Genomic DNA, 27,778 nt, shown 5'->3' on the forward strand with positions numbered 1-27,778 from the left:
CCTAGTTATACCAGAACAGGGGGAAGGCAAGATTAGGACATTCAAAAATAGCTTTTTATCCTAATCAATAGGGTAAAGGCAAAACTGCTGAACACTTGCCTGCAGCCAGACAAATACCACAAGGAAAAGTAACATCCCTTCCATTAAAGCATCATGTAACACCTCAGGATTACAGGACAGAAAAGAGGAACTGGTGATGCAGCTGCATCCAAACTTGAAAATAAACCCAATAATGGACACTATTCTGGGGGCTGGGTCTTCAGTTAGCACAGCAGAGTATTTAGGCACTAGTTAGATATGCAAGAAGTATTTCAAACCTTACTGTATTAAATATCCACACAAATATAGGAAAGATTTGACTGGGTTCTACTTCTGTCCCTTTATTAGGTCAAAAACTGAATGCAAGTGTGCCATAATAAGCCAATGTCCTGCAGCTTATTACACACCAAATCCCAAATACAGAAAATAAATGATAATCCTGTCTACTTCCATTAAAAGGTAATTTTTAGAGTTAAGTTTCCAGACTTGCACAAAACAGGCAGAAAACTGCATACAGTTTCTCCAAGAACAGCAGTTTCATGTCAAAGGTGGGACCACATGCCAGCCAGGCCTGCTGTACCAAAAAGCTCTGCTGCTGGCACTGAACTGGTGACCGCCTCTCTCCATCCCCCACTACCTTTGAAAATCTGTGACGAGATACAGAAGAATCAGCTCTATGAGGGAGTAACAGTGAATTAAAGGACTGTAACAGGTACCCAGAGCTCAGCACGAGTGGATCAGGCAAGGCTGTTCAATTGCAGTTGTTTGTTCTCATCTGCAGTTGTCCTCCTGGCCTGACCAAAGCAGAACCACTGCCTGTGGAGCTCCTCTGTGGCCACCCCACTTGGACCAGCGTCCTCCTCTCTCTCATCTTTAAGCACGTGCAGCACCTCAAGCTCCTTTTCCCACCCCACCTCACCTTCCTTTTGGTCTTCTCCCACCCAGCCCACTACAGAGGACTCCAAAATGCAGATGAGAGGAACTACAATAGCACAGCAAGTGTAAACAGTTAGTAGGCCTGCCACATCTTTATTGCTACAGGTTTGGCAAAGGGGCAGTCTCCATCCTTAGGTGGAGTTTGAGGCAAAAGGATAACGGTTAAGATAAAAAGTGATAAACAGCAAAAATTAGGAAAAGCAGTCAAATATTTCAGGGCTCTCAGAAAAACCTGGATCTGGAAGATACTGAGAAACTAATCTTGCACTGGAAGGGTGGCTTGCCCCTGACCCTGAAGTAGTACTGTGCAGTGTGTGATGGTCCCTTCTGACCTACTGGCATGATTAGTCATTCTCCTGCCCTGCGAAGGCTACTACACACAGCTACCGCGACCGGTGGTGCAGTTCACAGAAGTCTCATGACTAGGGCGGGTCATTCCTTGTGCAGTGTTTGATGGAGGTGAAGGTAAAGTGGTTTCTTGGTCAACAGCTGCAGTTTCTTCCTTTTAAAGTCAGTGGGTTTTTTGTACCTGTAACCACAAGAAAGTGAGTTAAATCTGGCTGCGAGGGGAGATGAAAAGTGCCTCCTGTACAGATCTTATTACCTTAATCTTTTAAATACATCTGACAAGACTCACTGGAAGCTACAATAGTGAGCAGCTTAAAAGGAGACACTCAAAACCACTCTTTTCTCCAGATTCTTCTTTTAACAAACCAAAGATTTCTGTTTTCAAACGAAGCCCTCCTGCTTGCACAGCCTGAGCACCCAGAACTGCAAACTTCCCACACACACTCAAGCCCTTCGGCCACACAGCAAGGGCAGGATGCACATCACAGCCATGTAACTGCCTCATCTATTGGTTTGTGTACCCAACAGTGCTTTGAAATGTTCATAACATTCAGCTACAGAGCAGTGTCCCAAGTCTCAAATCAGATTTCCTCTACAGCAGTTCTGTACCAAAAGACTGTGCGAGTTGATTTTCTTTACCTACAGCTGACTGATGCTCAAGTTAAGGTCAAAATGAAAGTGTGCCATGCAGAATTTGTTAACTTCATCGAAAATGTAGTTACAAACACCAGCATTTTATTTGGAAAAAGTCTAGCTTGAGAAGGGCCTCCAGCCACTTTATTTGCCTAAAAACATTTTATCTTCCCTTCTTTATTAAAAGCAGAATATTCCTTATGGAAGTCCATCTAACGACTCCAAGAATGCAACGAGCCACACATTGTAACTGAGGTCTAGGTCATTTCCTCTGTCATTGGCATCTATAATCACAAATCACTTACAGTTCTATAACAATTGCCCCAGGTTTAATTTCATCCATCTCCATGAAAGCAAAGCACTTGGTGCTGGTAAACCTTTTCTTAGGCTTGTAGTGTTTGAATTCAAAGAAAATAGCTGCACCTAGAGAGAAAAATGGTTTAACAGAGAAGTTAGCAATTAGGGCCATTAGCTTGCCATTAAGATGCTCTACATACACTGGAGGGAATTATGTCCAGTACTTGTGTTATTTATTCAAAAGCTGTACCATGTTCTTAGAAGGCTCACAAGAGCTTCTGCTCTTCACTCAATGACTCATATCCAGGTAACAGTATTTCCAATGGCTAAGAAGGTGATAAGGCAGCTCAAGTATCTGGAGTAAAGCAGACTGCTGCATTTATCTTTCTTCATTCCTCCCCTGTCTGCAAGTCATCACAGTGACCAACTTGCAAGAAACAGGATGCAAAGGTCTATTTTTATCCTTGTCTGGATCTAGAGCCCTGCAGCAGCAGCTCAGGCACAGCCTGGTTATTAGATCAGGAGCAGGCTGCTGTCTGTCTATGCCTGCAAAGCTCCTGGACCCTGTGCCTGGTCTCCGATGCCACATACCTTTTGTTAGTCTTTCAATGTGTTTCTGAATCTCGATGTCCACGTTAAAATGGACATACATGTCCTCCTTCCTCACAGCCACAGGAGTGTCTTGCACAGGAGTCAGATCTATCCCATTCAAATCTGCAGGAAAGAAACAGCGTGAGAATGGCAGAAGCTTCTTCAACTTCAAGCTACTGCTTTAAAACATTTATAAATCACTCCTTGTGCTGCCACAAAAAGTTCATGCCCATCTGGATTTTCTCGCTAAGCTCAGGAAAGGGGCAATCCTGCTCCTTCAGCAAGTGAGTTTTCTTTTGGATTGCAACATGAAAACAAGTAAAGTTCTGATAATATCTAAGATGAAAGCTTGGAATTATTCCTCTTTTCATTTTTAAAAGCACATTTCTTTCTGCACCAGAAAGCTAGAACAGATAAGCACCAAAGGCTGCCCTGCACACAGGATCTGCAGGCACAGCTCAGACACGATGTGCACACCCAGCAGAGCTGCCTGGACTCAACATGCAGAACTCCTCTTGGTTTCTGTACTGGCAGAGGCATGCTGGGGCCACGGCTGGACTCCACCGACGGCCACAGGTTGTATTGTGTGGGCACAGCCACCACAGATAACATTGTTTTTCAAGAAGCCTCCATTGTTTACACAAGTACATTTGTCCTCTTACTCCTTCTCTCGCTAGTGATCCCTTTCCCCCAGGTGGAGCAAAGCTGCTAATGACAAGGCCAAGCCTCCTAAGTACAGAACACGTGCAGTGTGCTTGGGGTACAAGCTGGGGCCATGGAGCACCACTGATGCACTTTGTCCCAGGAGTAGGCTGGGACCACCAGTGTGGCATCAGGAACAGACCTCTCCCCAGGCCTGTAGAGGAGCAGCCTGGTATAGAATGAAGGAAAACAGTTACTAAGTGCCCTCAGACTCCTGATAGGAAGAAAAGACTTTTCAGAGTTACTCTTCCTCACCAAAAATCTCAAAAAATAAAGTATAAAAAGTCACCAGTCTTAATGGCAGCCATCATTTATAGGAGGTTGCAAATAGAGCACCACAAGTTAACAGAAAGACTTGTTGGGAAAGTAAGCCTGGCAATACAGTCTGCCTTAGCTCCAGAAAGGAGAGCTAGCCCTGAAGGCAAGCACCAGTTTTAACGACATGTAATAAGTTAAGACAGACAAACACTCCAGCAGCAAGGAACACCGAATGCTTGTGTTACAAGTTCTGATGAGTTCCAGGATACAATGCTAAAGCCCTGTCAGGGGGCTGGTACTTTCCTGTTGGCCAAGAGAAACTCAGCATGGAAGAATTACATTTGATTAAACCCACGCCCATGTAGCCATCCCCACCACTGAAGTCGCCCATCCCTCGGCTCTCTGGCATACAAGAGGCAAAGCAAGATCCACAAGTGACTAGAGAAATGGAGCCCAAAGAACAGTTACAAAACCTAAATGCAATGCAGCAAACCTTAGGCAATGCAGCATAAACAAAGAAATATTGCATGTTTCCAAGGCAGAAAACACAAGACGGCAGTTGTATCTTCTGGGGGAGAAGTAAGAGTCATGCTTCATCTTCCACCCCAACCAGGTGAATTCCTCAAAGGTCCAGGGAGAATCAGAGAAAACAGGATTACATCTTTCTATCTGTGTATTTGGGTAGGTAATACTTGAGAACACCACTGGGATTCAAGAGACATCCAATACCGTGTGACCCTTGCTTCTGCCAAAGAGCTTGTTTGCTGGAGGAAGCACTTGATCACACATCTAACAAGTATTTTATCCTGACATTTGGTATTCAGTAGCACGCTGAAAGAGGACACGTACAAGGTCACTATGGCAGCTGAAAATAGCAAGAGGCTGTTGGCTCAGCTACAGATTTCTATATGATAAGCAAAAAAATCATATACCTTAAAAGACTACAGATAAGCAGAAGTCAAGCAGGGCAGGGTATGGAAAGCAGTTCTGACTACAGGGGCTTCCTGCTAAGAGAAGAGGCAGATGATCTCACTAGAAAGAGCCTGAATCCCAACAATCTCAGCCTCAAGCAAAAGCTGTCATGTGAAAGAGTGAGAAATCCTAATGTTGTCTATCATGGACTGACAGAGAGGTTCTTTCTCACTCTTGTCAGTCGAGGAGGCTCTCAGAGGGGGAGGCTCTTAGCCCACCAGGCTTTGGCTGAAATATTCCACTGCCAAGGCTAAAGCAAATGTTATACGTTATCTCACTTGCAAGCTTTGCTTCATACCCATTCCTCTAAACCTTAAGCCTTGGTAAGATGATTTTTGTTTTACTAAAAATTAGTTCAATACCAGAGCAAAAATGGAGTCAGTGGGCTGTGGTTCCAGAAAGCCCAGTATTTGGTTGGGGAGTACAAGCAGTCCAAACAGATCTCTGCTTAATAGTCAGCTGAAGAAGCTGGAATAGAGGAGTACAGTGCTTCTGTCACTGGTGAAGAGTCACTGATGCTCAGCTCCCTGCACAGTGAATGCACACCAGAGCGCACAGCTTAATGTGTTTGCTGCAGGGATTCACCTCCCAGGATCTCTCAACTACAGAATGTCTCCTCTCTTGATTAAAGCAGAAGCCTTAAGCCCACAACAGGAAATGCAAGTACCAGGGAGTATTTCTCCCAGCAGGTTGAAAAATCAATACAGCTTTTAGAAAACACACTCCCTCCAAAGCAGAAATGAGGAGCAAGAAACAGAAATCATTACCCTTCACACTGACAGTGATGTAAGGATCAATACACTGCCCAGCATCTTTCAGACCGATTTTCTCTATGTTTATGGTGAGTAATGTCATCCCGGGTTCAGATGGCAATCTGGGTAATAAAGTACCTGCAAAGAGCAAAGTAGTAGTAGTGTTATTAATTATTAACCCTTTGTGTCATCTTACAGCAGAGGCTTTGCTTATCCCACCAGCTCTCATGGAAGAGGCTGTGCTCTGTAGGAGGTTCAAAGCCCAAGGATTCATATCCCAAGAGTACACAGTACTACAGGAAAGTCTGTACAGCTTTTGACAGGTTTCGAAGCCCACACCAAAACCAACAAAACAGAACTGCCACAAGTCAAATGAATTCACAACAACTTAATGCATAAGAACAGAGAGTAGCTTTGTTTCAAGTGTTCTTTCCTGCTCTCACGCAGAATAACTCATTCATGGAGCTCACTTCATGTAGTTTCAAGGATTAAATTGGGAAGGCTGGATTCAATCTACAGTTGCAGGAAGTTCAGACACTTAATCAGGAGTCCCACCCCACTGAACATAGCTTGGTTTAGCCTGGGAGAGTAAGGAGGAAAATGGCATTGCTGCAAATCCCATTGGACAGAAGGGAACCAGAACAGAAATTCTTAATTACTCAAGTTCTCCTGTCCTCTACTTAAAGAAAAATGAGGAATAAAGAGCATTTGCACCTCCTGAGTTCCCTTCTGCCTTAAGGAAGGTGCTCCCAGCTCTGCATCAGGAACATTTAGTATCAACGCTTCGTGATCAGCATAAATCATCCACACAGCACTGAGGAAGAGTGTGGAGCTGGCAAGAAAGCCAAACTGTTCATTAAAAGCCATCAGATTGTCATCAACAATGGAGTGGGTTTTTTCATGCTGCTTTTAATGACAACTGGCAAGCTTCAGGCCTCTGTCCAGTATGAGATGAATAAGCACCAAGTCAGAAAATGCTTAGACTCAAAAGTGAGTTTGATTTAAAGCTTTGGTTTTCTAATTACAAAATAAACGTTATTCCAAGGCTTGAGAATCAAAGTAATAGTTTCCTTTGACAAGTCCAATATGGGTTTTTCTTGGTATTTTTTTTCCCCTCTTGATCTGCTTGACGAACTGAAGCAGCAAGGAGTTTCTGTCCTGTATGAGAGACTGGCTTTGCAAGAGGGGACCGTGTATTCTGCACTTGGAAGTAGAGCCACAACTTCAGCAAGATTTTGTGAGCATTCCTACATCCAGTCCCTCCTTCAGGATCACCAGCAAGGCTTGAATTCACACCTATGATGTAGTACATGTCTGTATTCCCTATCTTGGCTGCTAGCAGGCTCACAACCTCCAAGCTACTGCAACTGCAGACACACCACAACATATCATGGCAGAATTTGACCCACCATTCTGAAGTAATGAGACAGGCTTCTGACTGTAGAATGAGAAATGTTAGAAGGGAAACTTACTAGAGAGCACTCACTTCTGCAAAGCAGCATCCACACTCCAGTTAACCCTGCTGTCTCTCTTGACCAGATATTCAAAGACAGAGTTGTTCTTATTTCAATCTAAATGAAGGTAGAAGCAAACCTGTCCTTGTAGGCACAAAACTCTCTGCTCTGCCATCTTTCTGTTGTCTCCTAAAAGCAGTATGCCCCCAAGAGCGAAGAACAACTGTACCCTTCAGTTTTCCTATCCATCACTTCAAAGGACTAAGTGATGGGATACTTGGCAGAGAAATCATTTGAAAGATGCATCAGACTGGCATCTATTATAAAAAACAGTGGCAGAAGTTCTTCTGTTCTTGAAAAATGCTTTCCAGAATGTGTGAAATTGCAGAGTTGCAACAAACAGAAAAGTCCAGCTCACTTCCAGCTGGTAAGGGAACAGAAGGACAGATGGTCTCCAAGGAACACAGTTTCCTCTCTGCCTCAGCAGGAGGAGCACCCAAGCCAGCAACAGACCAAGGACCGTAGCCTGCCTCATGTAAGCCACAACCACCCAAGCAGGTCTTTTGCTGAAGCTTCTGTAGTCACTCCACAGAGGAGCCACCGGCTGATAGTAACTCCCTATGACATAACTGTGCTAGGGCTGGGCAACACACTGCCAGGCTGCCACCACAGCCTGGGCCCACTCACCTTCAGCAGGCTCACACTGAGGCTTTCATGAGCAAACTGCCAACCACCTCAGACAAAACCACAGGGCATCACTGCCAGTGGGGAAAGGGAGCATCTACAAGCGAAGTGAGTGACCTCCTATGAGTGCATTTCAGATACACAAAGGTGAGCTGAGCCAACAGCCACCAACGTAGGCTGAGTTCAGTCTCTCCCTTCCCAAAGGCCGATTCACAGAAAGGGGAAAAAGTGACAAGTCTCCTGCTGGATTCACAAATGGAAATGGTTCACAGAAGGATCCACTGCCGGCACAGCACTGGAATAAAGAAGTATATATCCAGGAGAAAGGCAGGAAACCTTTGCTGTTAGAGGCAACAAGCCATTGGTCAGTTCAGGTCTGCACAGCTCAGATGTCTAACTACAGAAGTACTCTTTGTGTCAGATTTCCCATAAAATGTGTGTTCCACTAAAGAAAATCTAGCTACACCTACCTTTGGCTACACTGCAAGTCAGGCTGTCTTTATGAGCAGAGTAGAACTTCTAGAGAGCTATGAAAGGTGGCTCAATGAACATGACCATCCCTCTTTCTGGTACACACAGCAAACGCAAATCAACACCTAGATGCCAACACCACAGATGTACTAGGAATGTTACTAAGGATTGTATCTTGAGGGTTGAAACTAAGAGCTGAATGAAGAACACTACAGCTACATAAATATGATCACAGAAATAACTGTATATACTAAAAGGTTTTCATACCTTCATTGGCTCCTGGGTTAGATGAATGGTGCAATGTGATAACGATGAAGCCATGCATGTAGAAGACAAGACCATGATCAGTTAGACAATAGTTATGCACTATGGATTAAAGGCATATAGAAGCAAAGAGTGAACACAGTTCTATCAATTCAACATGGAAAGGCCACTTGACTCATAAGGCTCACCCTAGAGAGCTGCAAACTGCTTTTGTTTAACCCTTATAACCCAGAGAAAGAGCAACAGACCAACCTCCAGTAAGGTAAGGAAATACCACATTCATTTACACTCAGTGGGAAAATGAGATCTGTGTTCAAGTAGTACAAGACCTCCTTACAGTTTGAATTATTGTAGCTATGGGGAAATCTACCTTAATGTAAAAAAACAACAACAGAAAGGTTAGATTTGCAGTCTATTAAGTAGATGACAATGTAAAATATCAGTAAGTTCTGGCACTGCTCTCACTTTCCCTTAAAAGCATGGTCTTACTGAGGAATAATTCTGTAAGAAAGTAAATGCCCCAAACTTCTCCTCTTTCTGATTTAGCTACCACTTGGAAAAATGATGTGACTATAAATTCAATCTATCATCAACTTAGAGCCTTTCTTAAGCACACACATTCCATGTCCACTATATACATACAGCTCTGAGTGGCACAGAGGTAACTGTTGACACTATGGTAACGATCACAGCCTTCACCACTATACCAAGAGCTACTCAAAGTCTCTCTGCTGTACTTTGGATACACAGAATCCATTTTCATAAATGGATTTATCATGGTGAATAACAAGGATTTAAATAGTAAATGTCAGCAAAAAAATATCACAATATATTACAGCCTACTTGTGAATTTAGCATAAACAACTGTAGGCTGTGCAACCGTAGGCTGTGCATCCCTACATCAGTACAGCCTGCAGGGATCTTATTCTATAGCATGCTTTGGCTCAGATCCAAGGACAAAAACATGCTTTCTCCAGGCATAATTAATGCAGCATTCTTCCAATCCAGCTCTTTCAAGTATAATTCCAGTACTAGTTTCCCTACTTGTTGTCTCCTTCCTGAAATACAAAGTTTGCTAACCTGCTCTGAAACTGGAAACTTGTTTCTCTGCAAAGAAACTACACCAACCAAAAGAACCTTGTTGAAACATCCCACTCCTTTACCTGGTAAACTGTCAAAAGCTGAAGTTACAGGAAGACCTTCGGGATCTGTAGGTATACCCAGTTCCATGAGTGCTTTCACACTGGCAAGAGCTTCAGCTATCAAAATCAAAGCTCTTTTATCTTCTCAGAGCTTGGCTTTAGTCTAAACCATTGTCTCACCAGAGGATGCAATAGAAATAACCAGCAACACCTTATCACCTCTCTAGCAGAATGTGATACTCCTTGCAGAAGAAACAGTGCCACAATTTACATTTGAACGCATTTGAAACACTTAATGTAGCACAGTTAAGAAAGTGCATAGAATTAGGATACTGAGTTTGAATAGGAATTAAAGCTAATTATTTGAGGTAGATGGTACCACCCTCACAGGTTATCCATACCTCTGTTCTGCAGTAAGATATTGTTTGCTGAGCCACCTCTGTGGTTCTCTAATACAGCATCAGAGTTTACATTAGCCTGCTGCTCCTCACCCAAACTTTGCAAATCACAGGTGGAGAAACAGGCTTCTCAGAGACACAACTTACACATGCGACATAGGCTGGCATGGCAAGGCTAGTGCCCCTACCTGGAACTCTAGCAGGAAAAGAGTCTGGAGACCCTGCTCCAGCTCCTCCTTCCTCATCATCCTCCTCAAACTCCAAGTGTTCCTCTTCTCCAGGTGCTAAAATCTTCCTGGAAAACATGAGAAAGAAGGATGAGACCAAAGATCATTCATCATCTGGCTTTCAACTCACAGCTCAGTATCTGAATATAGAGCAGGGCCAACATGCTTTAATGTCATTTCATACTTATTAACCTGTACCCACAGCCTCAGAGAGAGAATGCAGGAGCTCAGCCCAATAGAAAGCACAGTCTAAACCCAAGACACAATACAGAGAGAGGTAGGAATGTGCCACATCCTGATTTTACCAAAAGCATAGGTGTGATTTTTGGTGGTACCCAGACAGACACAATTCAAAAGTACTTTTATTAACCAGATCACCCAAAGCAGTGCAGCAAGTAGGTGGCTCTGGGAATTGCAGTGTTTCAGGTGTACACTAGGTCCCAGGCTACGCTCCCATTCAGACACATATCTGTACATGAAGTGACCCAGTTCCCTCTTACCTGAGTGGGACAGGCTGAACATCAAAGGGGAACTCCTTATTGTAAGTGAGGATATTCTTTAAGACTGCAAAGAGGGGGGAAAAAATAAGAATCCAAACCCATAAACAAGCATTAATTCTACTGCTCTGCACAGCTACGTCCATTCTCACAGCATCTTCACACAAGTAGTATTGGCATTTAAAAACATATTCAGATCATACAAAACCCCACCATCTGCCATTGTAAATACCAGTACAGTCCTGACCAGAGCTGTGCTACAGTAACATTCAGACAGGCTAATGGCGACTCCAGCACATAATCACCACCACACTTAAACAAGATGACCAAAAGAAGCATGGAAAAACTGTAATGTAATGGTAGCAATCTTTGGTGGCTGTTGAAGGGAGGGTGGTGGTGCTGTAGGCAAGGAACATAGGCTTGGATTTGTGGAGTCCAACTGTGCTGGTAAGACATTGCTTAGTTGAAATTTCCTACTCTTTCATGAATGGGGTTTAAAAGGAGGCTTGTCAGTGGGGATTTTGGTCTGGTTTTACTTTTTGGTCTGCCCTCGGATTTTTGTAGATTGGCAAAATTTAGAAGAGACACAGTGCAATATCTGAGCATCAAGCCCCAGAGACACCCATTATAGACTCCAGCACCCAGTGGAGCATGACTTTGCCATTTGTATTGGAAACTTACTCAAGTTTTAGCAACTGGGACTCAAGCTGTTATTTCCAAGAGATGAGTAAAGGCAAAACTTGTAAAAGCACGTGAAAGAAATCAGCAGTTCATGACAGCACGAGGACCTACACATTTACCTGCAGGGAGAGGCACTCTCCTACCAGAGAAGGAATATCCCAGACTGGGCAGGGGCAGAGCAGGTAGAAAACTGAGTCCTCTCACTGAGCTTTGCAATGAGCCCTCTCAGAGCACAGAAAATCTCCCCTTCGGACTAGTGAGTGAGAACAAACAATGTTAAAACTACACAAATACCTAGAGGTACTTAAATACCAGTTATGCTGAAGCAGCCACTGCCCCTCTGTACACTGTGCTTCTGCACATTGCGGTTCAGGCAGTGTAGGAGAGCTCCTGCCTGTCTTGCTAAGCACAGTAATTTACCAGACACCATCTGCATGCTACAATGGATAAATAATCCCTCCAGGAAACTATAAAGAATCCAGAAAGTCTTTCCAGCCTTTGCTCATTCTGATTTTGTTTCTGATTTCTATACCACTACCTGAGAGGTACTGCCTGATTCCAGCTGGACACAACACCTGAACACACAGAAAGCTTTAAGCTCCCTTCAGTCAGAGAGGTGACAGACAAAACTGATGCCAAATCTCTTTCTCTCTCTAAAGACTTCTGCTCTGAGGAACTGGTACTGCAGATCTCAACATGGTGGCCAAGAATCACAGCCACTTCCCAACAGAAAAGCAGCCGACTAATAGCAGCCAGTCACCTTCCAGCACAGCTGAGGTCCAGGGAAAGAAGGGGATTTTTATTACTCAGAATTCCCCAGCTCTTGGAAAGCTGCATCAGAGCAGAGACAGAAAGTGAAACCCAGGCAGCGAAATCTCAGTAAAGTGAGATCTCTTCCAGATCACAGGCGCGATATACAGAAGCAATAGAAATCACAGTAGTTCTCCTCCCATCTTCCAAAGGTCGGTAAGCACTACGTTCCTCTCTTCCCAGCAAACAGATTCTCTCTCTACGTGAATGAGCCGCCACCGAGTAAAACCTTCCAGTAATACATTTCAGCCATCACTAGAGGGCATAAAATACTCCACTGAGCGCAGGAAAAGAGGAAAAGTTTTTACAGCACCTAAATTCTTGCTGCTGCTGCCCGGAGGCATTGCTGAGCATCCACCCTCTTGCCACGGAGCCAAGCCCTGCACACGGGTCTTGGTACCCGCCCTGCCCACGGGAGCTGCTGCTTTCGGGCATCTCTTGGGCTTGGTAATGGAGGGGATGCTCGGAAACGCTTCTGGAAACACCATCCAGAATCTCCTGCCTTTTGCCACAGAAAGCTGTGGATCATGTTATTAAAGGGGCTTTGACTCTGTGTCATCACCAATAGCAAATCATTTTGCCAAGTTGTTATACAGTGATTTACTAAAGTGCTGCTTTAAAAATCAACATGGTAAGAAGTGGATCTACAGCACTCAGCCTGGTGAAATGCTTGTTTAAAGTCACTAAGGAAAAGCAAAGCAATAAAAAAGCAACGTAACAATCTTCCTTTGAGAAAAGGAAAATCTTCTGCATGTATCACAGGGGAGAGTTTCAGCTGGTTTAAATAAAAATAACCAGATTACAGAAAAAAAAACATTAGATTACAGAGAACAGGAATCTCCCTTCCAATGCTGTGTAAGACACCCAAGTGTTAAGAGGTTGGTTTGGGCTTTTTTGCCTTTTGTTTTAAAACCACACATCACTTCTGGGAGAAAGAGCACTTCCCCTCTGTTCTGCTGCTGAGAACGTGATTCAAGGAGTTCTCCATGTGTGTAACCAGTGGGCAGATCCCAGCACTGTGGCCTCCAGTTATGTTGCTTTTCCAACAGGAATCTAGTTCAAATACTGTTCTGCAGGCTCTTCAGCCTGTTCTTTAGCAGCCGTGGACAACATCACATTGATTTTATCAGCTCCTGAAAGATGTTAACTGAAATTATCAACACCAGTACATGCTAACTCAAGACCACTGTCCACTTACAGTTTTAGTGACAGCCTAAATGATACCTGTATATCTTGATTTATTCTTTCTTAAATAGACAAAACAAAGTAAGTCAGATACAGGCTCCCCAGTACAACTGTCCTTGGTCAGAATAAACATTACTGAGCAACAACTAAAAACATTGGTGTTATCAGCTCTGTTCCCAGGCTGAAAGTCAAAAACACAGCACTGCACCAGCTACTAAGAAGGAGAAAAATGACTGATGGGGGGGGAGTGAGAGAGGAGCTGCATGGTTCTGGGTTGCCAGCCAGGCTTAAACCATGACAACAACCCAGTATCTGTTTCTCTTATAACACAGATACACTGAGTTTGAAACTAGTACCTTAGTGCCTAGAGTTATCCACACAAACACAGGCCCATGGCACGTCCCAGCCTACCCATCTGTAACAACACTGGTATAAGCTTTCACAACAGGATTTCTGGGATCCAGAGTTAGCCATGATTTCACACAGTGTAGTCTCAAAAGAACTGTTTGCATGTACAGACCCTCCTATATTCTATTCTAGCACACAAGATTCAGTGACAAATCCTATAAACAAACAGAACTACCCAACTGCTTCACGTTCCAAGCAGTGTGAAATGCAACTTAATAGGAAAAGTTAGAACTTGACAACACAAGATATATAAAACTAAGGGCTGTGGTTGTTACACCACCACCCAAACCAAATTTCTGAGCATTTTGACAGCTTCAGGCACAAAAGTAATTAAAACAAGCCAAATTGTCTGAATAGCTGTTTTCATTCCACCCTAACAGAATGGTCTGCCCTATCAAAGGAATCACTTCTTTGCATTGCCAACCCAGATTTATTTTTAAGCTTTTTCTACTGGAACACAAGAGCAAATTGACAACACACAAATGAAAACACTTCACAGTGTATTTTATGAGAAGATTGGTGTTGGCCTGATTAAGATTTACTCCATTCAAGATACACTTAAAATCCACAAAACAAAGGCATGATTCAGAGAGAAAGAGGCTGGAACAATCACAGTCAGACAGCAGCATTAAGAGCATCAATGTTCAATTGTTGTTGTAGAAGCACCCGTTCTCCTCCAAGGAAAATAACTCAGTGTCTTTGAAAACCGATGGCCACACACTCTGCCTCAGTTTTAATACAGTTTCCTGTTGTATGAGGCATGGACTGAATGCACTTCACACTGTTCACCAGGTTTTTTGACAGCTAACAATGAATTCTCTGATGGAGGGCAAGAGAAGCAACAGGACTGTTGCTCTGTAATAGACATTCTGGCTTTTAAGAAAAGGAGCATTTCAAGGGAAGCTTGATGTCTGTTGGCAGAATATAAATTCTGACTGAAGCCTTCAATAGTCACTTTCAATTTGTAGAACAGTTTGATCAATTAAAACATGACATCTCCCCCTTCCATCATTCAGTCACTCGCAGGGCATGTGCACAATGGAGTCTGAAATCCACAGTCATCAAATAATGACAACATCTTAAATACTTTGAAAACAGAGAGCAGGAGTGTCTATACAAAATAATGCCAAACCAGAGGTGCAGAGGCCAGACATGCAGTATGTATACTGAGAAAGACCTAACACTTCCAACACGTTGTTAAACCCTTTCCTGAGTTATGGCCTTCACTGACATAGCCATCTTGTAACATACTTTTATGTTTTCAGGGGATAGTTTGAAAGTATTTGGACTCTGTTTTGGTAGAGACATTAGGAAGCTCAGTTCAATGCCTGCTTCTTGATCCTGTGGGATCCTGTGCCAGTTACTTAGAGAATGGAAGTGCAGAGAAGCTCAGCTTATTCATGAAGCGGAAACACTTGCCTGCCCACCACATTTATCACCAACATCCCCCTTAGTGTTACAATTGTTACAGAGGCAAAATAAAATGAGCTTTACCAGCATGAAAGCAGCTTTTCCACATGTCCTGGTCCCCCAGAACTGCAGAAACATTAACATTCAGGATAATATTGATAACGAGGTGGAAGTTCTGATCATACGGATGCTTTGAGAACAAAGCAGCCAGTGTTATGGAAAGGAAAATGTAGCAGATAAATAGATACTTCCTACATGAAAAAGCTATTTCTGGATTGACATAGCAAGAACTGACCAAGAATCAGTTGGGAAAAAACAGCATCACACAAACCCCCTCAAAGACTGAGTCACATCCTCTTAACCTGGTTAGTCTGGTGGCATGGCAGTGGTAGGTGATGGGTGATTGGCTGCCAAGAGCACAAGTTAAATCTTTTCAGATGCAAAAAAACAAGTTTCATGCTGCTGGGAAGAAGACCACAAAGTCTTGAAATTCAGTTCAAATAAGAAACGTGCAGGTCGATTTCCCAGCTGATGGTGCGGTACTACTGAGAGCTGAAATTACCACTTTGTGCAAACCTAGCAGCACCCAAAGAATTACTGATTTGAGAATATATTATCTGAAACATTAGGACTACTATACTTCGAATTTACCCACATTACATTCTTTGATATACATCAGGTTTTGTCTACATGGCAACAGGTATTTGGAAGAAACACATAAACCAGTATTACTGTCAAACCACACTGTGGTCAGTTGGTATTCATGCTGCTGTTGTATTTTCCACTGTAATGATAAATGCCATTCACTTAAAATACAAAGATGCTACTTACTTGGTTCCAACTTCTTCAGATCCTCCAGCTTAAATTCATCCTGTGACTGGGTGGACTAGGACATTACAAAGAAAGAGTTAGATCTTAGTGTGCATCTTCCCCTCAGACAGAGCTCCCATATGTTAGAACAAGCATGCAAGGTGCTTCTGTTGTTCAAGTGTATCACATTACTTCAAAGCTACATCCTAAAGACTCCCGAACATCTCCTCAACACAGGCTAGGTTCACAGGTGAGTCAGAAAGTACATTACTTCTCATTTAGTGAGAACAAAACTATCCCATGTTTCAAGCTCTAATGCAAGGTAAATGCTTTTAAAGCACCTTTCATACTCACTCTTTCATACTCACTACACACAGGAACATTAAGACAGAGGACTTGTTTTAATTCTTCCCCAGTCAGATTGTTCTGAAGCAAGATCAGCTGTAAGACTGCACTGCAAAGTGATGCTCCAACAGAACCATTCACAGTAAAAGACATGTCCAACAGCATAATACTGGTAGAAAGTACAGTATATAGGATGAGCTTGACAAAACGCCCAGCTAAGAGCTTGCTGCAAATGGAAGAGGGCTTCCCATCTCTCCTTTCTCCAACTCTGAGGATGCAATTTCCTCACTGTCTGTAGCACATGTCTGCCTCTCAGTGAGCCCGTTTGACTAACTCCACAGAGAAGTCTGTAACCTTTTATTCTGAGGTAATTACTGGCAATTTGGAAAGCTCAAGTAGCCTATTCTGAGATGAAAAGTGGCAGAGCTGTCATCAGAGAAGTGCTGCAAGTTAGCGGATTGACACAGGACATCCTTTTTTAGGCAGAGGATCAGGTCTTACCTATTGTGTCATTGCACCCTTGGCATCTCTTAAGATTACCCATTGTTTTCAATATTTCTTTAAGACCTAAGTTTTTTTTCCCCTTGATTTTGCCCAAATGCCACTGGGGACCTACTGCAAGACTCCAGAAGAACAGTAAAGCAGCTATACCCATGCTATTAGAAGAATGGGGAAAGATAAACACTCAACTACTTTAATCTCTGCTAAGAAACCATAACAAATTTCAGCAAGTAAAATACTTGCCAAAGTGAAGTGGATGAGAAGTTCTGGTATCCTCACACAAGGTTATAAAATCCTCTAGTTACTGCTAGTTACTGCTAGTTACTGCTCTTGCAAGACATCATCTCTTCACTTGTGCAGGTTATGACACTGCTGCATATTCTACTGTTGCTCTGAGATGTCCCACAATGGAACACGTCTGCCCTTGTCACAGTGATTCAGACCAAGTGCAAAGCTGCTCCAACACCCCAGGTTAGATCAAAATAGAAAGACAAGTAAAGCTACCCAAATAATCCTTCAAACCCTGCACAGCCTCAAGACTGCTTAGGCCCACCTCATCAGTCCAGCTCCAGCATCCTGCCTAAATCACCACTATACTCCAGCCTCTTGGGCAACTGACAGCAGCACAACATAGCTGCTGCACCTTGTACGGCAACATGAGGAACTCAGGAGCACTGCTGTGAGTAACCTGATGTAAAATTTGCCTGCCACCACTCTTTGTTGGTAAAGAGGTAATGCAGTAAACCAAATATTGCTTCAGCTGATTCATCCCTCCCCATCCACACTCTTCTGGAAATTTGACTCACTTCCCTTTTCTTTTGGGGATAAGATTGTGTTGAGAAAAAGAAATTCACTTCCACGACATCTACTTTCAGTCCAGAAAAAGGAGACCAAGAAGTAGCCTCTAAATCATTACTTTCACACATCTGCCTACAGACCTGCCCATTTTCATGACTGTTACAAAAGTAATTTTTATTCTATACACACATTTGTCCTCATGCTCTATTATTACTTGTGAAGCAGCTGAATTAGTGCAGTGATCACTCTGGAGATCTTTTTACCCTTGCACACAGGTCAGGAAGACAAAACTGATCCATTCTGAAGGAGGAAAACAAGGCAAAGAACCAAAGACACAAAACCAGTGGTTAAATTCCTGTACAAACCCCAATACATACTCATATAAGCACTTAAAAAGGTTTTAAGGCAGCCACCTGGGGAATCACAGTGACAATCTGGAAAGTCCAAGGGCTCAGCAGTTTGCTCACTCTGTTTTCAGAAGTTCTGGCTATGTCTGAATACCCTAAACTAGCTTTCAACAGCTCTACAGTTACTTATCACTGAAGTATGAAGTCACATAGGAAAAAAGAGCTGTACCTGTAAAGCTGCACTTCTCAGTTCCAAGCATGTTGCAATTTTAGCTATGGTTTTCTGAAAGGAAAAACACAACTATATTACTAATTCAGTACAGAAACTGTATTCTTCCACATTCACATTTTATAAACAAATATAAATACAAACAACAGCTTTTTCTTGAAAACATTTCAGATCTATTATTATCAAAAGCTTTTTTATACACAAGCAAAAGAAAAGCACAAGAGATGGAACATTACATCTGCCGTTTAACTCCCTTCCCACAGCCCATTACCATAGACAGGGGTCATTCACCCAGCAGAACCTGTAAGGATGCCTACCACAGCATAAATCGTTTATAAACTCAACTGCTCTGAAGTGAAAGGGAAGATTAAAACTACAGCCAACCAAACTACCTTCTGAGAACCTTGGCAACGTGTTCTAATTTGCTTTTACAGGAGTTATACCTATAGTATATGGGTATATATATGTATCTATCAGGCCCAGAGCAGACCAAGTCATGCCTCCTCAGAAGTTCCAGAAGCCAGTATCTCAGCACTGAAACACAGGCCACTGTTGTGGGTGTTGGTGGGAGAGGAAGTAAAAAGGCAGATTATTTTTCCAGCTTTCTATTTTTGCAGTTTTAAAGAGATCTGGGTGAAGCATGAGATCTATTGATCCACACTTGTCATTACCTAAAATATCTCTGAGTACAACTGGGAAATCATTTCTCATTTTCATTTAAAGATGTACAAGAGGGAAAGGCTTCAAAATAGCCTGTTGCTAGCAGCTTTACTTTGAAGACAGTGCTACTTCAGCTTTTATTTCTCCCTAAACAAGAAGCTCCAGCAACAGCCACATTTGTTTCTAATACTACCAGCTGAAAGGAGGAGTTAAAACTTCCATAATGGACATCACTGGGCACAACTGCAAGGCATGTTTTACCCTGCCTGACCATCATGTGTTTGTTCATCAACTAAAAGGTTTTAGTGAAGAAAAACTGCAACTATCTGCAGAGATAAGGGCCAAATATAATTCAAAATGCTCCGTGGAACATTTATAGCGCAAGAAAAACAGCAACAATGCAGCTAGAAAGAAAAGCAGCTTATTTCCAAAATGAGTTTTCCCCCCAGAAGGAAGATTAAAGTTGAAATACACACCTGTAACTCATTCTCGCCTTTTAAATCAGGCAGTATAAAACCAGCTCCCCCCCCCCAAGCTGGATGCAAAGGGGAGGGAAGATTTCCTAGAGCCCAACTCTAGCATCAAAGAATACAAGAGTACAGGCATCTGGCACGTTGTGAGATACCAGCCAAAAGGCAAAACATCCCTTTAAAAGAGGGTTACATTTTAGGGCTCCAAGAGGTTTGTAGCAGCAGATAAAAAAAGAGACTTGCTTTCCCAGCCATCTGCCCTGACTCTCCTTGCAGGGATGTCACAACTCTCTTCTCAATCGGCCATCCCTAGTTCCAACAGGCTGTGCTAAAAGCTAAGCGGCTCCAGTTGCAGTTCACCTTATGCCAGTTGAAAGAGTTCAGGAGCTGAATGATGAGCAGGTCAGACGCCAATACCTCAAGGGCAAAGCCAACAGCTGAAGTGTGTAAAAGCCTCAGACACCTGATTTTCACCTCTACCATAGGCTCCTCACAGCTTTCAAAGCCATTTCTCCCCAGCTGGTATCCCCTCTTCTCTTAAACACTCTGGTGGAACATGACATTAGCCCAGACTTTACATCCTCACAGTTTATATGCTGTTGATTGCATGGAGGTCTTAAAGAAAACTAGTTCTTTTGAGCACCTTCCAGCAAACCAGTGAGTGATGCTTACCAGCACAGGGCACATACTGTTTCTCCTCTTCCTGGGATGCAGCACATGCAGCTACAGTGTGCTGTTTGGGAATCATAATACAGAGCATCATGACTGTATACTTGCAAGCAGCATGGCAGAGTAAAAAATACTACAGCTCCCACACTACAGCTCCATTTCCATGAAGGTTCATTTTGTAGTCTAGGTTCAGTCAATGAACTTCTACCGCTCCAAAATAAATCCTGCTACCTAACAGAGATTTCATGGCTGGATCTCCAGCATAACTTGGAAACCCACAGACTTTTGAAAAACAAAGGAGTATGTACAGTCCTGGATTCATTTTGACACTTTCAGACCTACACATGGGTGTTGTGTATTTACATGTATCTTCAAGCTGGATGGGAGGACACCAGGTAGTACTACAGAAGCAGATTCTCAGTCAGTAGGGTGAGAATGCACTGTCTGTCTCATCAGCTGCAGTGTAACAAAAGGAATTCCTTTTCACACTTGAGAACATCTGGAAAGATATGTTTGCAGCAAAGGTAGAATCTTAAAGAGGAAGGTGTGAAGTAATGGGTAAAAGAAAGGAATCCACCGGTTCCCTTGGGGAGGGAGGGGAAATCTCAGAGGTTTGACTACAGCTCTAACATTTGCTAAAGCCCAGCTGTTTGGATGGTTTGGATGTTGATTGCTGAGCAAAGAGCATGCCCATTCCCCCTCTGACTGCACCACACAGAGGCCCACAAGCTCCCAGGGTGCCCCAGCATGGAATCAGAACATGGAAACAGATTTTCAAGTGGCTCTTCTCCTCCTGGTCTCACATGCAGAGCATTAAGCCCACACCATAAATGAGGTCTCAAGAAGCACTGTTCAACACCTATCTCCTTTGCCAATTCACCAATAAGCACACCAACACCCCTGCTCCCTATCCTGCAGATTCATAACTGTGTATTCCTAAAACTGCCTGAACTACGTACTTCCTATTAGGACAAACAGCAATACAAAATGTGTGTCCTCTGGCTCCTGGGGGCTGAAGGGCAATAACGTCTCTAGAAACAGATTAATTGAAGAGAGTTTGGAAGTCTTAAAATAGTAAAGAATAGGTTTTATATGGAATCTATTGAAACATGGCAAGCTCCCAGCAGGCATTATTCATAACTATTTTTTTAAGGGACCACACCCAGCCCAAAAGTTAAAACTGCAGCTGAACACTGCTATCATTTTCAGCTGCAACTGTCCCATGCAAAGGCTCCTTTTTGAAGCAGGGAAAACATCCTGCATCTCATTAGAAAGACTGAAGTCATAATTAACCTTGCTAGTTTACAATAGTTAAGATTCAGTTTTATGTAAACTTGTGATTAGAAAGGGAAAAAAGTCAGTTGATCTCACAGTCAAGGTTTCTTCAGTGCAGTCGTGTGAGTAATGACTGTGCTAACTGTAATGCAAGCGAAGATGTTTGCATAAATACAGAGCCAGAGTGGAGTTTGGCTCTAAAGAGAGGTCTAGGCTGTTAGGAGACCAGTAGTTTAATGAATCATGCTAAGAGTGTTCAACAGTGCTCTTATTTCAGTGAGTTACCGTTGCATAAAGCAGCGCATGGTTTTCTAATACCAAAGAAAATGCAGCCCAGCACAAAAACATTTACACGAGAAGCAACAACTGTGGTTAGAAGAGGGCTTGAAAGGTCAAATTTACTGCATAGAGAACTGAGTGAGACTAACTATAGCTGGAGGCAAGTGGAAAACATAGCCAAACCTAACTGGAACAATTCAAGTAGCAAAACACAGTGGTAGATCATGAATGAAGATGGGATTTTGTTAGGCAATTAAGGTAAAACAACAGCAGGATGCAGAGGGTAAAACTGGGGTAAATCCACCAGTAATTGTATGAGTATCTCATACACGCAGCTTCAAGGTAGTGAAACTGTTGCACAGCCTCCTGAAAGGTTGACTACATTTAAACACAGTCATTTGCTCTTTACAATATTTATCTGCAGAGAAATTCTTCAACAAAATTCACAATCACTAAGGATGACTCCAGCACTGTCAGTTATCCAAGTCAAGACAGAGCCTTCCCTAAGGACTAGAACTCCAGAATTATGTCCAGCAATAGATATAAGACAAAAGAAAATGAAAATCCAGAAATGAACAGCAATTCCGGAGACTGCTCTACCAAGGGAACCAGCACACAGTGTTTCAAAATAGACCCTTCAGATAGAGAACAAAAAAGGCAAGATATGAATATTTAGAAGTCTGAATTCTTACCATAAACAACAGTATGCCTAGGAAAGAAATTGGTGGTATCTGTCAGTGTTGTTAGATTAACACATGGTATGATTACATAAGCAAGTAACATACCATCAGTTATGGTGTGGCCATATCTGCACTGGAACACCACCTGCGACGCATGAAATAAACCCAAACATGGTAAAAGTTTATACAGACAGATGGGGCTGAGGATCTTAACCTAGCCTTGTCCTTTCTCTGTAGCTGTAAAGTAGTAGTTTTCCCTTGGTACACTGCTGAAAATCCATCTTCTCCACAGAGTATGTCAAGTAAAAGAAACAACGACAGTGTCACAGTAATTCTCAGCCATACGTATGGTCCTTTGGACAACAGCTAGCTCTAAATCTACACAGACTGGAACGAGGGTAGATCAAGCAGCTGGAAAACATTTAGCCTCACAGTTTTGCCTTTTCCAATCCATGGAATTCTGTGGGCACTCCTGGTCAGTAATACCAGATAAGCAAACCTTGAAGTTGACACGCACTTTCACACTGATTAAAATTAAGAGGTGGCTCTTACATGACATACAGAACATCAGAAAGACAAGACATTAGGAACCCGGAGGAAAGAGCATGCTGGAATAGCACGCAGTGGTAGGAACTTAGTTGAGCAAAGGTAGCTTTGGGGTTTGGTATATAGATGTTTTTGAAGAGTAGTGAGAGAAGATACACTTCTATTTAACCAAACTGCTTGAAAACCCAGAAGTGTGCTAAACTTCACTCCTATGTGTCAAGTAAATGGTACTTGCAATGAATGGCTGAGCTCCTGCAGAAATAGGGAAACCCAGAACAGCAAGGAGCTTAATATCAAACCAAACGGTTTTTCTGTAAAGAATTTTCAGTGTTCCTTTCAAAGCAATAGCAAGACTCTTACTTTTTGTGGTGACTAGAATTCCTCATGGCAAGGAAGAGAAAGAGAATATTCTCTCAACAAAATGTTGGGTAATCTGTCTGTGTATGTGGCTAATGAAATAGGCACCACCATTAGATAACCAGGCACAAAGTTTGAGTGCATCAGCCCCTCACTGATCTGCAAACAAGCGCGAGATAGAAACGTCAACCTCTTCTGTATCAGCTTTAGAACCAGGCATATAGCCCTGCAAGGATTCAAAACAGCCACTCATTTTTTATTTACAGAAGACTGTCACCTTAAGACATGATCGCAGTTGCGCATGTAACATCTGAGGTCAGTTATCTCTGCTTCCTGAGCCCCCCAGGCCTTCTCTCATGGCTGACCTCACTCACTTCCACAGTCTGGTCCAAGGTCCTTTCCACAGGATTCAGGGAACATCTGGAAGCAAAGCCCTTGCGGTTCTGGTTCCCATATTCACAGGAGATGATGCCTCCAGCTGTGAGATTAATAGCTTCACTTTCATGAAGTAACCATATTCTCAAAAGCATCCACAGAGGGGAAGCATGCTGTAAAGATGCCTATAGCTGAGAATGGTGGAGGAAGCTACCAGCAAGGGATGGAGAGCAATCAAAGAGCAAATAGCTGTCCTACATTAACAAGGCTCTAAAGCCTTCAGTTCGGGAAAGATGGATCAAATCCTTCTCCAAGATTATGTCTCTGTTTAGGATGATCACAAGCCTGATCCTCCTCTTTGCAGAAGACAAAAAGAACATGGAAGATTGGCTCTTTGCTTTTCTCACTGATACATTTCGAGGAGACAGTTACAAACCTCTGCCACACTCTGTACAAATGTACATTTCTTTGCAATGAGTTTCTTCAAACACATGAAGCTCATCTCCAATTCCTGTAGCCAGGACTTGTTTTCAGGGCCAACATTTCCAAACACAGATCCCATTACTCTAGCACCCTGTTACCATAGGCAAGATTCTGGGCTAGAAAATGTCAACTTTCAGGCAATGCTATTGCTCAAACAAGTGATTTTATGACTTGGGAATCTGGAAATATAGGGATTCTCTAAATTGGTATTCCCAAGAAAAACATGCCTTTATACAAGACACGAAAAATGAGCAGGACCTTGCATCTCACCAGATTTTATTTTGCTGAAATTCTGAAGTATGTGAAACTTCAGCTAGCATTTTCCACTTAAAATCCTGTCACAGAATTGCATGAATATGATGTTAAGACAAGAAACAGCCTTTTAAATTGAAGGCAGGGAGGAAGGAGTAAAGTAATTTCAGTATTTTGAAGGATTATAAACAAATCACATTCTAAGAGACTGCTAAGCACTGTTCTGCCAAGACCCTTTCCCATCAGGTGTTACATGTTAAGTGAACATCCTCCTCACACACCCATCATGTCTGCAGTTCCAGACATTTCATGTTCAGACTTCACACCATAAATCGTGCTAACGTAGTATAAGCAAGTTATCAAAAGGTCACCCAAAAAAGAAACACCCAGGTTATGAAGGGCTCTGGCCAGCACACATGACACTCAATATTATGCAGCAGAGCATCTGCCACATCTAATGACAGCAACTGTTTTAGCCATGCTGGGCTCAGATTCTGTTTGCATATACTGAGGGAGGAAAGAAGGTCTCATAAGGTTCTTGTCTGTGCACTAAAACACCGGAATACACACCACCATCAAGCTCCTTGACTGCGCAAATACTCACCTTTTGATCTTCTGTGAATTCCGAGTTGTTGTGCTGAGACTGTGCCTCCTTCTGTAGATGCCTTGCTAATCTGGATGGGGGGGAAAGAAAGTTGTAGAGTGGGAACACAACACAAACACACACACCCCAGTCTCCAGGAAACGTGTCAGCCAAAAGGTCCACAGTCTGCTGCTCCAAATAGTTCTTGGTGTGGCTTCTTTTTTTTTTTTTTTTGTTTCTTTTGTGGTTGTTTTTTGTTATTGTTTTGTTTTTTTGGGGGATTTGGGGTTTTCTTTTATACAAAGGTGCCTATAACCATAGTAGGCCAAACTAAAAAATCCCCAGAAGATGGACAAAGTATGCAACTATATTAGGCAGAAAATCATAGAATGGTTTGGTTTGGAAAGGACCTTAAGATCATCCAGTTCCAACCCCCTGCCATGGGCAGGGACACCTCACACTAAACCATGTCACCCAAGACTCTGCCCAGCCTGGCCTTGAACACTTGCCAGGGATGGAGCATTTACCACCTCTCTGGGCAACCTGTGCCAGCGCCTCACCACCCTCACAGTAATTAACTTCCTCCTTATATCTAACCTGAACTTCCCTTGTTTAAATTTAAATCCATTACCCCTTATCCTATCACTACAGTCCCTGATGAAGTATCGTAAAGAAAGAACAGGTAAGAAGGTCCTTCTAGCCAACAGCCCCTTTGAAAGCACTGACCCTTTTCCTCTGCCCATCGCTTTACTTTATAACAGCCACCTATAACCCCTGTGGGGACCCACTGTGGTACAAGCCCACACCCACTTCTCAGGGGGTGTTTGAGGCCAGTGTGGCTCCAGGAGGCGATGGCTGTTGAGAGCCAGGCGCAGGGCCAGGCCGGGGTGTATCAGCTCACATTTGCGCTTGTCAGCATCACATGTGGAGCAGAGCCCCCACCCCTGCTCACCACAGAGACAGGATCACCAAGAGGTTTGGAAAGTAACAGTAAGCAAACAGCTCCAGAGAGCAAAAGGAAGCTATGGGAAGAGTTACAGTTTCTGACTGGGGAGGAAGGAGAATATTAAACAAGCAAAACCTCTGGGCAACTGTTGCCATTCCCTGCAAATCATTATCCTTTTCAAAGCAGAGAGGGAGGCAAACCCAGGGATAACAGCAGTACTGGGGCATCACAGTACACTTCTGTTCGGAACCTCCCAAGTTTGCACTGTTAAAGGGATTCAGCTTCTTGCCACCACTGCAGTGGGCATCAGCCCAGGTTATTTTTTATCTTGCCTGCGTAAAACGTATCCACCAAAACAGGTTATCAGCAAAGCCTGCCAGAAGCAAAAATCAGAACTCGATTATTTCTTTGCTTTTCCTCAAAGTAAGCTCTCTTAAAAAGCCACAAGGATTGAGGCCACTGTAGCACCAGTGAAACACAATCAAACAGGACAATTCAGTGGCACTGTCTCCCTTCATAAAGGGGGAAACAGTGGTGGCTACGACAAAATGCACAAACATGCTGGAACACAAATGGACACTCAGTCCCTACCACCCTGCCATATGATATACAGGACACACAGAAAGGTTATTTAAAAGTAACAACTTAAGAAAACACATCACCATAGCAGCAACATGCCACCTGCAACAGGCAGCATCATGGTATTAACTTTTCCACAAGAATCAGCAACACAACTCACTTTCCATTTGTCACTAATGCAAAGAAAACCCACACTAATCCACATGCGCATTTGGCATCCCACTTGAACCTTGTTCAAAGCTGGATCAGACCAGGTTCGATAGATGGGGACATTCAACAGGGAAGCATTGCTGGCGTGCTTGGTGTGCTCCTGTGCAAGCAAGCACCTGAATGAACAAGGGCCAATCCTTGCACCAAGCTTCCTGCACTTTCAGGAGCAACATAAAGACCTGAGGAGGTGCAGGTCCCCTGGACACAGGAGGCAAATAATAGCATTTTACATCAACAGCCATTAAGTCCATGGAATGAACTAGCAGAGATTCAGGAAAACCTTTCTGTGTCAGCAAGCAGCTTCTCCCCAGCCCCCTCGTGCTGATCAGAACAGACCTCTTCAGTACCAGCAACATGCTTGTGCCTCCCATCTCAGGGACAACAGCATCAAGCCATAGTGTTATGTCTCTCCAGAGGTACAGGTATCTTGCCCTGTGCTTCCTATTTGCAATGTCCACTTTAAAGTTGTTATTGATTTTACCTGGTGTATCTACAAGACGCAGATATGCACACTGAAAAGGTTCTGCTCCTCCCTATGAAATATCTCCCTGTAATCCTTTGATCTTCTCCCTCCTGCAACCACAGAGTTCATCTACTGACTATTCAGCAGAAACTCACTGACAAGGCTTGTAAGAGCAGCTTACAATACTACTACCCAAAAGGAGCTCTCTTACAAAGACATCACACTGCTCCAAAGTCAGAATACAGCAAGAGCACGGGGATCCCCTTAATTCTCACCAGACACCAGTAATGCTGGGAGGAAGGAAAAGTTATACTTCAACTCTCAAACTGGACTGTCTGCAGACATTTAGGGACTTTAATTCTCAAAGAAGTGAGCTCAGAATGAGAAGTCTGAAGAGCTTTCATTCTGAAGAAACATTATGACATGAAACTGACTGCTGAGACTGCCAAGACAGTTTGATATTTAGGATTAAAGTTTTAAACTTAAGATCTGCATTAGGGTCCTACTGGACTCCTCGCAGCTGTCCACATAAAAATATCTTCCTTTACTTTCCTATAATTAGTTTTCTTTTCTTCCAAGATACAGATCTGGAAGAGAGTTACTTTTCATCCCCGTGCCAAGGTTTGTAGTAACAGCTTGCCCTACTCTAAAGACCATCAGCAAACTGCAAATAACTGAACTTGCATCATCCTGTCTGGTGAGTGAATGAAATGGTGAGATTATAGCACCTCATGACTATGCTGTACACAGCCAGCAGCCTAG

At 43.0% G+C, this 27,778-nt stretch overlaps 1 protein-coding gene across 3 annotated transcripts in view; it reads right to left on the bottom strand.

Moving 5' to 3' along the window:
• Window positions 1-360: 360 nt before the first annotated feature.
• AIDA (axin interactor, dorsalization associated) overlaps window positions 361-27,778 on the bottom strand; it is a 28,634-nt gene continuing 1,216 nt past the window's right edge. The window contains exons 2-11 of one of the 3 annotated variants that reach the window (XM_061475489.1): window positions 24,840-24,909; window positions 18,190-18,243; window positions 15,991-16,045; window positions 10,669-10,732; window positions 10,130-10,236; window positions 8,405-8,416; window positions 5,544-5,666; window positions 2,845-2,967; window positions 2,262-2,379; window positions 361-1,504 (exon numbers count right to left, since the gene is read on the bottom strand). In XM_061475489.1, coding sequence (XP_061331473.1) covers window positions 1,408-1,504; window positions 2,262-2,379; window positions 2,845-2,967; window positions 5,544-5,666; window positions 8,405-8,416; window positions 10,130-10,236; window positions 10,669-10,732; window positions 15,991-16,045; window positions 18,190-18,243; window positions 24,840-24,909 — 823 coding nt within the window. In that variant the 3' untranslated portion in view covers window positions 361-1,407. The remainder of the gene's footprint in view (window positions 1,505-2,261; window positions 2,380-2,844; window positions 2,968-5,543; window positions 5,667-8,404; window positions 8,417-10,129; window positions 10,237-10,668; window positions 10,733-15,990; window positions 16,046-18,189; window positions 18,244-24,839; window positions 24,910-27,778) is intronic. The other 2 variants (XM_061475490.1, XM_061475491.1) reach the window with 2 other exon arrangements.

The sequence above is a fragment of the Pezoporus flaviventris genome, unplaced genomic scaffold, assembly GCF_033815535.1.
Source record: "Pezoporus flaviventris isolate CSIRO_AGI_PZ_B2104156 unplaced genomic scaffold, CSIRO_AGI_Pfla_v1 ptg000083l, whole genome shotgun sequence".
Taxonomy (NCBI): Eukaryota; Metazoa; Chordata; class Aves; order Psittaciformes; family Psittacidae; genus Pezoporus; species Pezoporus flaviventris.